The 17844-nt window shown below is 44.2% G+C and overlaps 1 protein-coding gene across 1 annotated transcript in view; it reads right to left on the bottom strand.

The window, feature by feature from the left end:
* SYN2 (synapsin II) overlaps nt 1-5642 on the bottom strand; it is a 200635-nt gene extending 194993 nt beyond the window's left edge. Inside the window, exon 1 of the mRNA XM_025449577.3 lies at nt 5113-5642. Within this exon, the coding sequence (XP_025305362.1) occupies nt 5113-5507 (395 nt within the window). The 5' untranslated portion in view covers nt 5508-5642. The remainder of the gene's footprint in view (nt 1-5112) is intronic.
* Between the last annotated feature and the right edge of the window lie 12202 nt (nt 5643-17844).

The raw sequence follows: 17844 nt of genomic DNA on the forward strand, positions 1-17844 counted from the left end.
AGAGAGGAGAAAGAAACTTGAGTTGGAGTCAGATAACTTCTAGTCCCCATTCTCTAACTTCTTATTGGACTTTGGCCAAATCTTTCCATTTCTCTACACTAGATAATCATTCAGGTTCTTTCAAGTTCAAATGTTATAATTATAAAGGCAAAAAGTCCCTATCAGTCCTTGAAAGAGTCAGGAATGGAGAAAGATAACAAGAAGGTAGAAAGATGGTAAAATAGAGGGATACTGTGGTATAGTGGGGGGAAAAGGCTTAGTAGAGAGCCTGAAGTTCTAGATTGTAGTTCTGGTTTTGCCATTAACTATTTGAGGATCCTTATCCTTGAACAAGTCACTTTCCCTCTTCAGATCAAGATTTCTCCCATTTATAAAAGTAGCCAGATGATCTTCCAGCTCTAATAATCTAGAATTCTAAGCTACAGCCTACTGCTATTATGAACAATGAAACTTTATAGAATCAGTATGTTTGTGTTCACAAGTCAGAAACAAGACAGATAAAATATTTAGTAGACAGAAGCTTCAATCCTCAGTTGAGTCCCCCCCCATCCTAGCCCCGCCCAAGTTCTCAGCCTCTCACGAGCACTGGTCCAGACTACTGTACTTTGAATTCCCCTATTCTTAATGGTATGTCCCAAGATGGACCATTAAAGCATGGAAATAGGTGCTGCCTAGATAATGCATCAGTCCAGTCTCTTCACTGTCTCTCTTTGTTCTACCACTGTACTTTCCTTATACTATCCACTCTGGACTGAGCCAAACCTATCTCTTTTTATTCAAATTCTTCAAGGTTCAGTTCAAAACTCGATACTTTCATGAAGCATTCCCTTCTCACTATAGATCACATGTATTTTTCACTCTTTTAAACTTCTATAGTACTACAGTGTTGTGGTACAGATTCAATTATATTTGTAAAGAGCTTAGTACAACATTTCCCATTTGGCAATTGCTCAATAAATGATAATAACAATTGTTGCCACACCTTTATTACTAATCATATATCCTTTAGATCAGTGCATCTTACATTTAATGTGCATGTGAATCACCTGGATGTTTATTTATGAAAATTATGATCCATTAGGTATGAAGACCTGATAATATATATCAAAGAATTCCGGGGCTGGGGCACCTGGGTGGTGTAGTCAGTTGAGCTGCTGAATGTTCAACTCTTGATTTCAGTTCAGATGGTGATCCCAGGGTCAAGGGTTCAAGCCCTGTGTTGTGCTCCAGAAGCAGTCTGCTTGAGATTCTCTCTCTCCCCCCTCTGCCCCTCCCATTTGTGCTATCAAAAATAAATAAATAAATCTTAAAAAAAAAAATCTCCTGGTTGATGCCAAAATGCAAGGGGTAGTTTTTACTCAACTTAAAAAAGTATGTATTATATCTATCCATCTGAACAGAAAGATCTTAGAAGACAGATGCTATGTCTCCTTTATCTTAGCATATATACCCTATATAGAGAAGGTGTTCAATAAACACCTGTGGACTTACCATATCTACAGTCCCTAGAACATCTAGATAAACTCTAGAATGCCTGTGCTATGCTGATTTTCAAATCAAACATTGAGACTTGCTAAGATGAAAAAGCTCACTTGGTCCCTGGAATTGGAATTGCTGAAAATGGAGACAGGGGAAAATCTGAGAGAAAACTTACCTCTTCACCAGTGAGAGTGCAATATACAGAAAAAAAAATAACAACATACAAATGGACATTTGTTCCTTGTTTAAGCACAAAGATAATTAGAGTTCAGTCTTAACTGCACTTTAAATTTAGGTATGGACCATAAAAGACGACATGCCTTTTCAGGCTATATATATATATTTTTTTTTTTTTACACTAGTAATGATTACTAATGATTAGGAGCTTGATTTCATTTTTTTAGTGGAGTAGATACATTTATCCAATGATTCTTTAGAGTACAATTAATCTAAAGATCTCAACCAACCAATGAGAACACATTTCAAGCAAGAGATTGAAACACCCTCCAATTTTTCCCATGAACTTAGTCATGGAAAAGTCCCCAAATTCCATTGCCAAAATTACACTGATAAAAAATTGGAGGAATCTGCTGTATATTAAGGTTGCCCTGAGAGGCTGCCTACTTTAAGCCCTTCTTTTAAATCTCCAATTATATAAGTGCTTATTAAAACCCTCTTTATTTTAGCATTCTGTAATTTAAATGGGACCAATATTCTTAAATTCTCCTAGGAGGCTACACTCTAACTTCCTATTCATGAGGAAAATAATATTGAGCATATATGATACCTGCTCACTGAATGCTATCTAGATAGCTTTAGCTGAGACAAATTTACTAAAATTTGCCATTAAAGCAAAAAGAACCTTTTTAAGTCACTACTTGTCATAAGCAGGCATCTGCTTCTTAACTTATAGAGAACTTTCAACAAAACCATTCAATGATATTTAACTGAGATGTTTTTAACAAATTTAGGCAAGAGACAAAATCCGTAATCCTGAGAATTGCTATTAAACACAGAAACAGAAAAGCGTGAAATACTGTCAAGCACTAGACTCAAACTGGGTTTATGAGTTTTAATAAATCAATGTTATTACTTCAGAGAAAATCAGAAAACAGTTGGGAGTCAGCCCAAAGGAAAGTGGCTTCTATTACTTCCATCAGAAGTCTAGTCTCCAGGGCAAGGCAAATTCTCTGGTTCATGCCAGGCAGGCTGTCTTCCTAGAAAAAAATAGTATCCAAAAAGAGTTTTGAATCCTAAGTTGCTGAAGCAGTTCATGCTAAACATTTATCATCAGCAGCCACATTATACCCATACAAATGAGTATCTTGCTATCTGTGGGTACCTAATTGGTAATTAAACCCAAAACAAATGCGTTCAACAGGATAGATCAAGACAAGGTACAGGAGTGTCAGATTCTTGCATAAAAAATGAAGCATCACTATCATTCCCACTTATCCCCTCCTTTTCCTGGCCTTTTTTGAAGACTCTTGTAAAGCTTTCTCCAATAACTCTGGTTCTCACAATCACTCTTTTATTGAATGCCTGGAACATTGGTCCAAAATAATAATTGTAGAATTGTTTTTTAACTTTTCATGTTTCCATTTGTCTCCCAAATTTCAATGCGAGTTCTTAGTAAGACCCTATATTGCCTACCCTGTAGAGGGAGCCAATTAATATTGCCAATAATATAATTGCGAGGCAAAAATAGCACAGTGGAATGGCAATACTGGAGTCAGATGGGCCCAAGTTCAAATCCTTGGTCTACTACTTGCTGGCTGTATGACTGGGAACACATTACTCACCTGTTGTAAGCCTCAGTTTTGTGTTGAGAATTTAAGGAGATATATATTAGAGCACCTAGTAGAGGGTTTTTTTTTTTTTAACTTTTATTTATTTATGATAGGCACACAGTGAGAGAGAGAGAGAGAGAGAGAGGCAGAGACACAGGCAGAGGGAGAAGCAGGCTTCATGCACTGGGAGCCTGACGTGGGATTCGATCCCGGATCTCCAGGATCGCGCCCTGGGCCAAAGGCAGGTGCTAAACCGCTGCGCCACCCAGGGATCCCTAGTGGAGGGTTTAACATAGAACAGAAGCTTAATAAAGCTCGGTTACCTACCTTTCTCACTTAACGAGCACTTGTTGATTTGAACTAAGAGTAATCCTCCTAGGGAGCTACCAATGGTACCATTATATACTTTTATATTTTCCTCATACACTCTTGCTGGTGTCTGTCATTTCCTAACGCGAGTCCCTTAAGATTTTCTACTCCATTGTTCTGAGAAAAGGCAACTACACAAGCCACCCAAATGACTATTCAGACCAGTCATATTAGGGGCCAGGAGGAGTGCATCTCCACATCCACCTCCCACTTCCATTACACCCACGCCAGTACTCCCTCCCTCCAAGTCTCCCAGGGAGAAAAATGATAGAGAAAAGCAGTAAAGCAGCCAAAAGAGAAAATGGAGATAAACAGCTCTGTGGTTCCTCTGTGCCTCACTCTTGGGAGGAAGTGCTTGGGTCCAGTGTCTAACCCCAACCCTTGGGAGAAAGAAAAAATAAAACCCTTCTCGTACTCCTGAAGAAAAAGCAACCCAGATCCCTTGCCTCTTCATTTCTTCAAGCCCTTCAGTAGTCAATTTCTCCATCGCCACGCACCCCAGCCATCTCCTGGGCCAACTTTCTGCTACATAAAATAGAGTCTCTTTAAGCTGATCTGTCTTAAATGAACCCCATTCATGCTTTCACAAAGTTGCTATCTCCTGCATTAAGGTAGGTCTATTTGCGCTCTTTTAACCATACTGAATATTTGACCTCGGGCATCATCTTCCCGGCTGGAAAAACCCACCATCACTTTCACAACCTCCTCCTCCCCCCCCGCCCCCACACACCCGTGGTTTTTTTTTGTTGTTGTTTGTTTGTTTTTTTACTAAAACAAAAACAAACTCAAAAACTCACAAATCCCCTCCCTGCTGCGCAAAACATAAGAATTTTATTATTCTGCAACGGACTTCAGCCCCGCTCCCTGGGAACAAACCCCGGAACACCTGGGCTCTCACACCTGTCCTGTGACCAGCGTTGAGAACCACGCTGACACAAGGCCTCCCCCAGCCGGGTGAGCACTACCCCACCCCCGTCACCCTCTTCCCGCAAAACACCCATTCCCACCGAAAATTCACGCAGCGCCTCACTCTGTGGGCGGCCTTTTATTGGTCTTTAAGTGTTCCACCTGAGCTTTTCCGTGTCTTGGCTGAAAGTCGGCTCCGTCTCCCCACCCCCACCCCTTCAAAAAACAAAAAACAAAACCAAGCCGAACAAAACTCTATTTTTTTTTTTAAGATCCGTCCCCGCCTGTTGTATAAAGTAGTTCGTGTCGTGAGGGCTGTGAGAAAATCGCGGCCGCGTCTCACCTCGGGATCCGCGTCTCGGGCGCCTCCGCCCCCCGCCTCAGCACACTCACCGCCCGCCCGCGTCTCCCCACTGCGGGACCCTGCGGACCCCCCTCCTCGGGGCTCAGAGCCGATTCCCTGGCGCCCCGGGGCCAGCTTCCCCGCGGCCTCCAGCTGCCCGCAGGCCCCGGGAGCCCCGGGAGCCCCGAGCGGCGGCGGCGGCGGCGGCGGCGGCCCGGCACCTACCAGTCGGTGTGCGGCTCGTCGACGACCAGCAGCACCTTGGCCTTCCTGGCGGCGGCGGGCGCGGGCGCGGGCGCGTCCACCAGGCCGGCCGAGGCGGCCGTCTGCTTCACCGCTTGGGACAGCGAGCTGAAGAAGCTGCTGCCCACCGACGGCGCCGCGGCCGCCTGCGGCGCGGGTTGCGGCGCGGGCACCGGGGCCGGGGCCGGCAGCGGCCTCCGCTCGGGGCCCGGCGACGCGGCCGGGGGCGCCGAGGAGGCCGAGGCCGCGCCGGGACCGGGGGGCGGCGGCGGCGGCGGCTGCTGGGGCTCGGGCCGCTGCAGGTCGGTCATGTAGCCATTGGGCAGGTTGGCGATGAAGCTGCTGTCCGACAGCCGGCGCCTCAGGAAGTTCATCATCTGGCTTGAGGGGCTGGGGGCGCGCGGGGCGGCGGGGCCGGGCGGCGCGGAAGGCGAGACTGAGGCAGCGGCGGCGGCTGAGGCGCTGAGGCGCTGAGGCGGCTGAGGCGGCCCGGTCCGCGGCGCACGAGCCCAGCAGACAGCCGCGGTGCACTGGGCCGGGCGGGCCGGGCGGCGCGAGGCTCCGCGCCAGGGGGAGGGCGGGGCCGGGGGCGGGGCCGCCGCTCGCCCCGCCCCGCGCCGCAGAGCTGGCTCCGCCCCCGCCCCGCCCCCGCCCCCGCCCCGCTGCCCCGGCGCCCTGCACGTAGCCGTGGGGGTCCCTGAGGGCCGGGGGTCGCCAGCGCTCCTGCGGCCCGAGCGGAGCTCTGTGGAGAGAGCGTGGCAGACAGTCTTGCTCCCTGAGAATACGGAAAAGGGAGCCGAGACGCCTACCACCTTTTTGGTTGGGGCTGAAAGAGCCGTGGCCCACCTGGGATTCAGATGAAGGAAAATGTCCCCACTCCTTTGGAGGAAGAGAGGTGTCAGCCTCCCCACCCTGAGGTGAGAAAGGAGCCATTCCCCTGGCGTGCGCGCACAGACACACGCGCGCACACACTCCCCGTAGTGGGAAGGAAAAGAACCACCTCCTTTCTCAAAGCTGGGAGAAAGGTGCCATCTCCTCAAACTCCAGGTGACGGAGGAAGGAATAATCTGCCCCCCCCCCCCACACACACACACACGTACCGCTAGGATGAGAGAGAGAGAGAAAAAAAAAAAAAAACAAAACACACCCCTTCCTCAGTGTTTGGAGACAAGGACATTCCCCATTCCCCCTTCATCCATCCGGTGACAGAGACTTGACAGATCCCGTCACCGGGTCTGCAGACGCATTTTTGGTGACTGCACTTTAAGGCTGGCTCACTTAAGAACACCTTCTTCTCTTCCCCTCCTCATGGACCAGAGAGAAGAGGCCGTATATAAGGCTGAAGACCCCCTCCCCGCAAGGGGGATACCTAAGGGTGCCCCCCTCTGTGTTTCCCTCTCTGATAGGCAGTGGAGCATCCTAGGTAGTACCAAGAGGTTCATCTCTTCAAAATCTTTCTATTTGTTTTTTTTTTTCCAGTTCACTAATTAGATACATCTGTTTCCACCTCCAAGAAGACCTCTGATTATTACCTTCCCATGTGTGTTCCCTGAATCTGGTATGACCTCTGGACCTTTGTTTTCACCTCTCACGAGAGATCCTTAATCCATGTGTTGTACTGGAACAAGACACAGCAGATATAGTACTTTATATTCAGACCACTCTGGGTGATATGGGACCTCAGGCAGGCAAATTAGCCTATGATAAAAGGCTATCCCTATCTGATAAAAGACGATAATACTTTAATTTTTTTTTAATTTTCATATAATTGACACACAATGTTACATTAGTTTCAGGTGTACAACATAGTGATTCAAGGAGTTTATACATTATGCTATACAGAGGTAACACTTTTCAAAGTTGTTACACAGAATAAATGAGACTGGGTAAATAAAGCACCTGGCACACAGTAGGTATTTAGTAGTAGTGGCTAGATTCTTATTCTTTTTTTTTTTAAGATTTTTATTTATTCATTCATGAGAGACATGCAGACACACAGGCAGAGGGAGAAGCAGGCTCCATGCAGGCAGCCCAATGTAGGACTCGATACCGGGACTCCAGGACCATGCCCTGGGCTGAAGGCAGGCACTAAACCGCTGAGTCATCCAGGGATCCCCTAGATTCTTATTCTTATTTGAACTAGTTCTCAGTAAGTATCTGTTGGACTGAATAGAATCAATGAGCAGCTTATCATTAATATTGGCAGGCAGTTCTTGCTCCCTGCATCCCACCTGGCACTCAACTTGGGACCTATGCACAATCTGACTCTAAGCCAGAGACCCAGTGATGTTCAAGAGGTCTCTGGCCCAACTATAATAATACAGGGGTCTTGCTGTCTACCATGTGCCAGGCAGTGGAAAGTGCTTCGTAGACTGATATGAATGGGAAGTCACCCCTGTCTGGGGGAAGTTCACAATCTATGTGGGCTAGAGGAGAGAATGGGGAAGATAGACACAGGAACAATTAACCACAATAAGATATGAGGAATGCTATAATACCATTGGGCAAGGTGGTTTAGGAGAACCATGGAGTGAGGGAAGCATTCTGCCTATAAGGTTTAGGAAGAGCTTCTCATGGGCAGCCCAGATGACTCAGTGGTTTAGTGCTGCCTTCGGCCCAGGGCATAACCCTAGAGACCCGGGACTGAGTCCCGTGTCGGGCTCCCTGTGAGGAACCTGCTTCTCCCTCTGCCTGTGTCTCTCTGTGTGTGTGTGTGTGTACACACTCTCATGAATAAATAAAATCTTAAAAAAAAAAAAAAAAGGAACATCTTCTCAGAGGAGGTGACATTTGAGGTGGGTCTTGAAGCAGCAGAGAAGTGGGGAAAGCATCTAAGCAGAGAAGGGCTAGAGGAATGCTAGTTGATGACTCCTCCAGGAAGCCTTCCCTCAATTCTCCAAGGTGGGCTAAGTGTTTCAATACCTGTGTTTGGTTTTGTCACAGCCCCTTAAAAAATTATAATAAAATATGCTGGTGAGTTGAATGTAAGCTTTTCAAGGATAGGATTATGTTTTAGTCACCTTGGACCCCAACATGAAGCATGGTCCTTGGCATGGCAGTAAGGACTTAGCTGTTTGAGAGTTGATATGTACTCTTACCCAGCTCAGTCTATTAGAGAATAAAATTGATACATCATCACTAATAACTAAATAAACTTGATTTAATGTATTGCCCTTCCGGTAAGTATGTTTTAGAATGTCAGAGGAAACTTTTCAAAGGCATGAATCTCTAATGATAGCATTTCATATACTGCATCATTTTGATTTTTCAGGTGTTTGGATTATCTTCTTTTTATATTTCGCTAAGTAATTCCCCTTAACCATTAGTCTTGTATGTATAATATTTTAAAATCAACCAGTTAAAAAAACATGTTGTGAGTACCTAATACATGCAGGGTATTATGCTAAGCACTCATGGATAAAGATTCAAGGATATATAAAACCCAAGTTATGCCCTTAAGAAGACAGCTCGTAAACATGTGAACACATAGCCAGCCAGAGCAAAGCAGTCTGTGAATGACCAGAAATTGGAGCAGGCAGTGAGAGTTAAAGGAGCTAGAGGAAGAAAAGATCTCTGAGGTATGCGAGGATTTCACAGGGGAAATAGGGCTCAGTCTTTAGGAAATGGCTGGAATTCAGATACCCAGGACAGAGTAGAGAAGGCATTCAAGGCAGAGAAGATAGGAAAAGCAAGACAGGAAAGCTGAACTGGATAAGTGATGAGAATGTATTGCTCTATTCCTTGAAGACAAAGACCTCACCTGTGTTATCACTAAATTTTTTGATCCTTAGAATAGCTCCTGTCCTTAAGTATGCCCTTAAATATCTGTAAGGAGGCTCTGACAGGCTATATTTGTGCATATGTTTATGTTGTTAGTGTCTATCCAACTTTCTTTTTAGATGACAAGCACCTCATCGTGAAAGATCTTTCTTATGCCTCTCTCAAAATGTGCAATAAAGCCTGATATAACATTTAACACACAATTAGTGTCCCAATCTTGAGTGCTAGACCAGAATAGTCCCAAAGAACTACTTAGGTTTAGATTCCTTCATTGATACAATGGAGGCCTATAAGACCATTGAAAAAATATTTATTAAGGGCAGCCTGGGTGGCTCAGCAGTTTAGCGCCACCTTCAGCCCAGGGCATGATCCTGGAGACCTGAGATTGAGTCCCACATCAGGCTCCCCGCATGGAACCTGCTTCTCCCTTGGCCTGTGTCTCTGCCTCTCTCTGTGTGTCACTCATGAATGAATAAATATTTTTTTTAAATATTTTATCAAATATTCCATGAGTTTATTGTTATTTTCCGGTAGGTTTTAATGAGAATATCATTCTTATGGGAAGACAGACTATTGCTTTATAATTGGGAATGTGTGGTCATTAATCACTTGTTATATGAGCAGAAGATTTTGATTGGTTGGCACAACTGTAAATCACATCTGCTTAAACCAATATTTTCCATATTCCTCTGAGTCGTTGCCAAGAAGCGTTGGTGCAGTATGCAAAGACACTTGCTTGTAAGTGAGCTTCTGTTTTTAATGAGCCATAATGAAAATCTTTCCCTTATCCTTACCTGTGAATCCCGGTTCCAGATACAGGAAGAGTATAGCTTTTCTAGTCTATCTTATGTCTTGCCTTTTCTCTAGAATTAAAAGAGAAGCAGGACTTGAAAATGCTACAAAATATAAACTTCTGACACAGTTCAGGCCTTTTCTCTCTATCTCCCCCTGAGACCAACCAGCCATTCCCATGTCTAGGTAGAAGTCCTTTCTCCCAGAGTAATCTGTAGAAGGGTCTCTCTCACCTTTCTGAATCACTCAGAGACCAACTAAGCCAAATGTCAGAATTTCAGAGGTCTCTACCAGTTTTAGAAGCCTGGGACTCTGTAAGGCCTTTCCTTGCATAATCTTTATCTTCCCACTGAATCATAAACACAGGCACACATCTGTGAACAGCAGATGAAAGAATCCTGCTAAAATCAGGAACCAATTTAAATGCTTTATCGCCTCTCTGATTTCTCTCTTCCCCTGAACAACAATGCAGCAACAGAGAATGCTCACGGGGAGAAAGGCAGGCAGAGCTCAAAAACAAAGCTTAAAGGAAAAGCCGGCACATCAAGCCAGCTGACCAAACACTTGTCCAGGTGTCCTCTCAAACAAAAGTTACTAGAGCACACCACTTTTGGCCCTTGCTCACTTCTCAGAATCAGGGACCCCATTCAGTTCCACCTGCCCTAAAGAGATATACAACGAATTTGAAATTCAGAAACTGTAAATTCCATCACTACTTGGCTTTGTGATTTTCAACAAGTTGCTCAGCTTTCTGGGCCTCTTATGTAAACAGGGAGGAAACACGCTGAAAGTGAAAAGCTTTACCAGAAAAGGCATCAGTATTGCTTTCCAGACTCATGTTACCTGTCATTTGGAGAACACACTTGAACTGAGATTGTCACCTTTGTTCAGGTAGCCCTCCTTGATAATCAGCCCTGTGGATTCCTTTCTCCACAACCTCAGGATAGAGGACAACTATGTCTCTGACATTGAATTTTCCAAAGGTGGCTGTGTCAGCTGGGCTGGTTTGCTATAATTAGGAATCACACACAAATATAAATTTAATTCCTAAATCTACCTCATGGTAACTGTGTAACTTTGAACAAATCACTTTTAGCCTCAGTTTTCTCATCTGTAAAAGAATGATACAATGATCATAATGACCTTGAAGACTATTGTGAAAACTAAATAAGATCAAGAATATGAGTGTATTTTATAAGCAGTGAAGCACTGTGCAAATGTTAGCTATTAATATTTCTGACGCCAGGGGAAGCACAGAACTCGCCAGCACCACAACTAAAATATAAAAAAGGACTCCCCACACACATACTTATCCTAAAGTTATACACCCAAGAGAATTCATGGAAAGCATGAGGTGGATCCTTTGCAGTTATTCCCAGGCTTAGTCATACCTGCTAAAATATATGCAACAGTCACTTCAACTAATGGCTTCTACCTTCCTGGGTGACCTTGAACAATGCACTTCTCTCTCTCCAGGCTTCCATTTCCTGGCCTGGAAAATGAGCTGGGTGATCCCCAAGGTCTAGTGTTGTGAAATTCTGTGAGTGAAGTCCCACAGGGGAAAATAAGCACCTGATGTCACCAGGCTGAGCCAGGGAATACAGTGGCTGAGTCTAGGGAGCAAACACTGAGCATGACTTTAGGAAGAGAGAGAGAAAGAGAGAAGCAGAGGCACCCAGGAGAAACAGGTGGCAAGGATTCTAACTCCAAGTCTTCCCCTGACTTAAAGGAGTCAGAGGTGATCCCCTTGCCAAGTCTCCATTTCTCTGGCAATATAAAGGACACAATAATGACTACAACTGATTAGATGCTGACCACATGCCAGAAACTGCCCATGTGCTATCTCATTTAATCTCCCTCAAGGGAGGTGTTAAATATCCCCTTTTTACAATTGAAGCAATAAGACTTCGAAGACATTATACTAACTAACACGAGATCTTAGAACTCAAAAATTGCAGAGCTGGAAGGTAGGTTTGGTTGCTTACAAAGCCCATGGGATTCTCCATTAGAGTATACTGGCAGACCCCTTAGAAAGATGCCATTCATCAGTAGCTTGCCTAATAAATACATTTCGTTGGAATCCAAAGAAGAAATAATATGCCCTTAGGGCTCTCCTCAGCTTCTCTGTCAACTCTCTTTGCCCCAAATCCTGCAGACAGGAGGCTTGGTATCCTATATAAACATTCCTGCCTCCAGGAACAAGCTAGCTTCAAGCAAAAAGAATCAAGCTCATGAGACATCCCTCCCCCCACACATCCTACTCCTACTCCTACCCAGCTTGGACCACAGCTCCCCACAGAGCAGCTCTGGCCTCTTGTGGGATGCGGGTGTATTGGTTGTTGCCATGGTGATAGAAGAACATTACTGTCATGCACAGAGGAGCAGCACAGAGTGGGTCTCCCCTGCCTGGGAAACTCAGAGGATTCATCAGAGGTTGTTTTCTAGTTGCTTCCTCACACCACTTCATGGGTAAGTGAAAGAGCATCCTTTCCACTTAGCATTCAACCCACCCCAGGGACAGCGCTGAGCTTTTTGTACCGAGTGGGTGTAGAAGGCCTCTACTTCTGTTACAGTTCATCTTCAAGGAGGTTCCTGCCAGGTGGTAGGAAGAGATATTTACAAGATGCCAGTGAATGAGCTGCTGTGTTTATAATCTCAGCTACACTTAGATTGTGAACCAATTAGATTTTTACTGTCAGATCCATGTGGGTTTATCCTCTGCCTCAGCTGCTTATTAGCAAAATAATCTCATGCAGTTCTTTAAAATGAGACTCAGTTTATTTATCTGTAAAGTGGGATCAATCATTCTTTGCAGGTTTTGAAGAAAATTAAGCAAGATCATGTACAAAACAGTGCTCAATACAATGCCTGGCACATATTCATGACAGCAATTTCTTTAAAGAAAGAAATATAGTGACACAGATGTTCTGGTTTGGAGACAAATATTTGAATCCTTGGTTTACCACTTAATAGCTTAATAGCTGTGTAATATTCTGAAGTCAATTTTATTTTGAGTCTCAGTTTCCTCAGGTGTAAAGAAGAGGTCATAATGAGATTCAGAGGCTCAAAACTTATTATGTTCTAAGTGAAGATTTATTTTGAAGACATGGTTATAATATCTGAGGATTTGTGTGAAAAAGACATCCACTTGTTTATTGGTGAAAGGCCATAAGGAATCAATGGCATTACTTCTTAGTATATCTACCCATTAAGAACCTTTCCTCCACCCCCACCCTTGACACCACATTGTATGAGTTCCTGCACAGCTGTCCCCAGGGAAAGTTTCCTTAGTGCCAGGACCAGCTCTGAGCAGATGGCCCCATTTCTTCTCTTGAAAACAGCCAGCTCCAGAGATCGGAGAAAAACTGTCATAGTCCAAGGTCAAACACTTGACTGTTGTTTTAATGAGTGTGATTCATCCTGAAAGCCCATCAGCATTTTCTCTCCATCCCCTCCCCTGAGCTCCAGAGTCTGCAGGACTCTTTACCAGGGCTGGAGGCCCTCTGAAGAGCTGAGACACCAGCTGCCTGGCTTGCCTGTCCCCTTTTCCTGATCAGGGGTGGGTTGGTTTTCCTATTCCTTGGTTTTTATCTTCTCCCTACACTGCCAGTGTCAAAAGAATGTCTTTTCTCATCTCCAAAATAGCATCTGGTCCATTTGAAGCAGGCTAGCAGTAGGCTTTCTGCCAGCATTCTCATTTCTTGAAGGATGGAAGGCATTCCCCCATCCAATTATCTAAAAGTCCTTTTGCCTGATGATTCAGCCAATCCCTCCATCATGAGCCAGTCCAGGGTATCCTAAAGTCACCTTGAACAGATAGATCATAGTGATCATTTCACACATTGCCTTGGATTCTTACATCTCTACAAGGTAAGACTCATGCTCTCACTTAAACAAAGGAGGAAACAGAAACTCTGAGGAGGAAAAGACTTCCCCAAGATCACACAACCTGTCACAGAAGAGCTGAGATTCAAACTCTAATTGAGTTTTAGGAGGAAGAGTTGAACACTCACTTGCCACTTGCTTTTCCTACAAGCCACAGTGAGTGAGCACTTTGGAAAGTGCTGGGGACTAGAGAGCATAACAGCCAAGGGTTCCAAAAAATTATCCCATATGTCATCCATCTCTAGTGTGCCTCCAAGCCTTTGGCCACGCTGTTCCCTCTACTTGAGATATCCTTCCCTATGCCTTGCAGCATGGCACAGTGGAACCACCACAGGCTTTGTGGTAAACAGAGCTATTTTAGAATCCTCACTGTACCATTTGCAGATCTATGCTCTCAGATAATTCATCTAATATCCCTGAGATTTTCTTCTTCCTTAGGACTATCTACCTCATAATGTTGTCATGAGGATTTGAGCAAAAAGGGTCTAGCATGGTGCATGGTAGTTACCAGGGGCTCGTGACTACAACCAGTCCTTCCAAATGCAGCTCAGGCACCACAGCTTCAGTGAAGCCCTCCCTGACTATGCCGCCCTCCTCCATGCCCTAATATTCATTTTTTTCTTTCTTCATTCAACAAATACTTAAAATAGATAAATAATGCAATTGTAGTACTCAGCACATGGTATTGTAATTATGGGGTCATGTTCTGTTTTCCTTCATTAAACTGAGATCTTTCTGAAGGCAGAGATTTCAATGGAATCATCTTTGAATCCAGAATGCCTTATCTAGGGCCTGGCAGGAGAAAGGAAGGGTGGAAGAAAGAGAGATGAAAGAATAAAAGGCAGAAGGAAAAGAAAATAAGGCCAAAGACTGCTTATGAAACCTGCTCAAAAACAAACAAACAAATCGACCCCTCAGTATCCAGGCAGACAGGAAAAGCACCTGTTTCTTCCCCAGCCTGTTCTGCAAAAGCCTCTCAATTCCCCCCATTGACAGGAGCCAACAACAGGATGGGAATATCAATGACTGTCTGAATAGGAAGCCTCAGATGAGCCCCGCATGGAGAGCAGAGACAGGCAAGTGGAGAGTGCTAAGGCGCAGCTGCAGGAAGGAAAATTCTGTCTGTGCAGCCGCGGGGGATAGACAGCCGCCCGGACCTGGCAACAGCGCGGCTCTTGACGGAGCTCCGCCCACCTCCAGCGACTGCGGCTGCATCCAGGCAACTGCTCCGCCTGGCCTGTGATGAAGGCAACTACGGAATGGGCAGGAGGACGTGACACTCGCCCAGGTGAGGGCCTGGGCCCACAATAGCTCTACAGAGCTGGAGCTTGGACAAAAGCCTTAGACAACATACCAGGGAGGAGAAGATGAAGGTCTTCTTTCTCCCTGCTCCCCAAACAGTGCCCCTACCCACCACCAAATCATCTGAGGGCCTTTTATAAAATCCCATCCTAGGATCACCTGGGTGGCTCAATCGGTTAAGCATCCTACTCTTGGCCTAAGTGTTACATTTGTAAATTTACACTTCTTATAGTTGCTTCTACTGGCATTCTTTCATTTTCTGGTACTTGACTATGAGCATATAAAAATGATTCCTTTTAAAGGATAGAATCAGCTCTCAAATTCAATAACTCAAATGAGGAAGTGAGCAAGATCAGGATGGAGAAAACTTACGAGAATAGTTTGGTTGTATGAGATGTGTTTGGGATAATTTCTGCAATTGTAACACAAGCTCTTGTTTCATAATATGGACCCTACTCTGGAAAACTCAGTGTTAAATCAACCAACCACATCTTCCTTGATGTGAATAAATAGCAGAAAGATTCCTACTGAAATGTTCCATTGTAATATGCAATAAAATATTCAAATATCCAAAAAAATTAAAAAGCATCTGACTCTTGATCTCGGCTCAGGTCTTGATCTCAGAGTCCTGAGTTAAAGGCCCATATTGGGCTCTACACTGGGAAAAAAAAAATCCCATTCCAATTCCACCATTCTTCCTTCAAATTGCTCATTTCCTAGCCTTCCTTGAACTGGTCTACTATCATCTGCATCTGCTTTATGGGCAGATGACATGCTGTCATACGTCTGTGCCTTTACTAATGTTCTTCCCTCTTCTGGGAAAGCACCCTGTCTATTCTTTGCCCTGTTGGGTCAGTTTCCCAGAAGCAGACCCTGAAACTAGAATCTGAGTGCAAATACTTTGCTCAGAGGTGATACCCAGGAAGCTCCAGTAGGGACATGGACAAGTGAGACCAGGAAGGGAAGAGAGCTAAGAAAAAATACATTACTGAGCAGATTACCACTTTGGGTGGCTGGGGCCCAATCCAACTCAGCAACCCTGGTAGCTATTGTAAAACGTATCTTCGGAGTTACACTCAACAGGTGAGAAAACTAGGGCAATTATCTGCCAAATCCCCTTCAAGATTAGTTGAGTGCACCCCTGGGAGCATCAGCTACCCCAGCAGCCTGCAAGAGCCAGGCATATCTGTTCACCAAAGTTAGTGCTCAAGTAGAGAGTTACAGAATACTAGTACCACCTGCTACCCTTGTCAAACTAGTTCTCATCTTTCGAGGCCCAGTTTAAAAGCCAATACTGCTAAGCCCAAATAAATTTCACAACCCCTTCCCTGCATTCCCAGAGCACATTGATCTTAACTCTATTGACTATTTAAGCTAGTTCATTAAGGTGAATTTCTGCCTTTTGTTCCGACTCAACTGTGAGCTCCTCTAGGACAAAAACTGTGACTTTATTCATCTCAGTGTCCAGAGCCCCAGCACAGGATGGCACATAGATAACAAGTGCTCATTAAATATTAATGTTGGTTGAGAATGCTAATAAACATTGACAAACTCCAATGCCAGCCCAAGATTCCATTTTCCTAAGAGGATACAAATCCCTATTTCCTTTCGAAGAGAAAAATCACATCTTTAGAAAGTGTAATACTGAATGCTGCATCAATTTCCTCAAGGTGACCATTTGTCAGGACCAGAGAAAAATCTACCTCAGCTTGAAGCAGCATAAGCTTTAATTTGCCATATTCCACCCTAGCGTGGACACTTTACAGTGGATGAAAAGACATTCAATTCATATAGATTTGTAGCTGCTTATAATATATATAACATCATTAACCTGTTTTAGTATTCATGGTACCCATTCTAGAAGAGATTAGGTGAATGGGTAGCGTATTCACTGGGCCAGAACCCTCAAAGGCCATCTCTGTCTCAAGGGGTCTAGGTCTTGTCTGCAAGCTCACAGCAAGAACTGGAACCCAAATCAAATAAGATATAATGTTTCTCAAGATAGCCTGAGGAAATACTGCCACAGTGGAGATTTTAAATTGTTGCCAAAAGAACATCCAGCTAGAATACACAGAGGAAGGGAACAAATATTTATAAGAGCAATAAAAAAGATAGATTATCCATCAATAAACTTTAAAAGATATATTCAAAATCTATTTGAAAAAAAAGTAATGTTACTAAGGGACACCAAAGTACCCTTAAAAAAAAAGAAAGCTATATCTTTTTCTTGAGTCAGAAGATTCAACATCAGGGCAGCCCCGGTGGCGCAGCGGTTTGGTGCCGCCTGTAGCCCGGGGTGTGATCCTGGAGACCCGGGGTCGAGTCCCACGTCAGGCTCCCTGCATGGAGCCTGCTTGTCCCTCTGCCTGTCTCTCTCTCTCTCTCTGTCTCTCATGAATAAATAAAATCTTAAAAAAAAAAAAAAAGAAGATTCAACATCATAAAGATGTCATTTCTCCCTAAATTTATCTTTAATTTAATGCAATTCCAGTAGAAAAGATACTGACAGATTTGGGGCGGGGGGGGGGGGAACCTAGACAAGCTGACTTTGAAATTGATATAGAAAAGCAAGCAAAGAGGTGACTGGCTCATTCAGTCAGTAGAACATGTGACTCTTGATCTCAGGGTCATAAGTTTCAGCCCCACATTGGATGTAGAGATTACCTAAAAATAAAATCTTAGAAAAGAAAAGAGCAGGAATAGATAGGAGAATTCTGAAAAGGAAGAATAGAAAGAGTGACTAGCTCTACCAAATATTAAAACACGGTATTGAGCTGCAATAATTTAAACAATGTGGTACTTATACATCAAGAGACAGATCAATAAATAGGAAACTCATAAACAAGCTAAATATATCCAGAAATCTAGTATAGAATAAGTGTGGCATTTCAAAGCAATGGGGAACAAGATTATTCAATAAACATTGTTGGAATAACTTGAAGATATCAAGTTAGA

This window comes from Canis lupus, chromosome 20, assembly GCF_003254725.2.
Source record: "Canis lupus dingo isolate Sandy chromosome 20, ASM325472v2, whole genome shotgun sequence".
Lineage (NCBI taxonomy): Eukaryota > Metazoa > Chordata > Mammalia > Carnivora > Canidae > Canis > Canis lupus.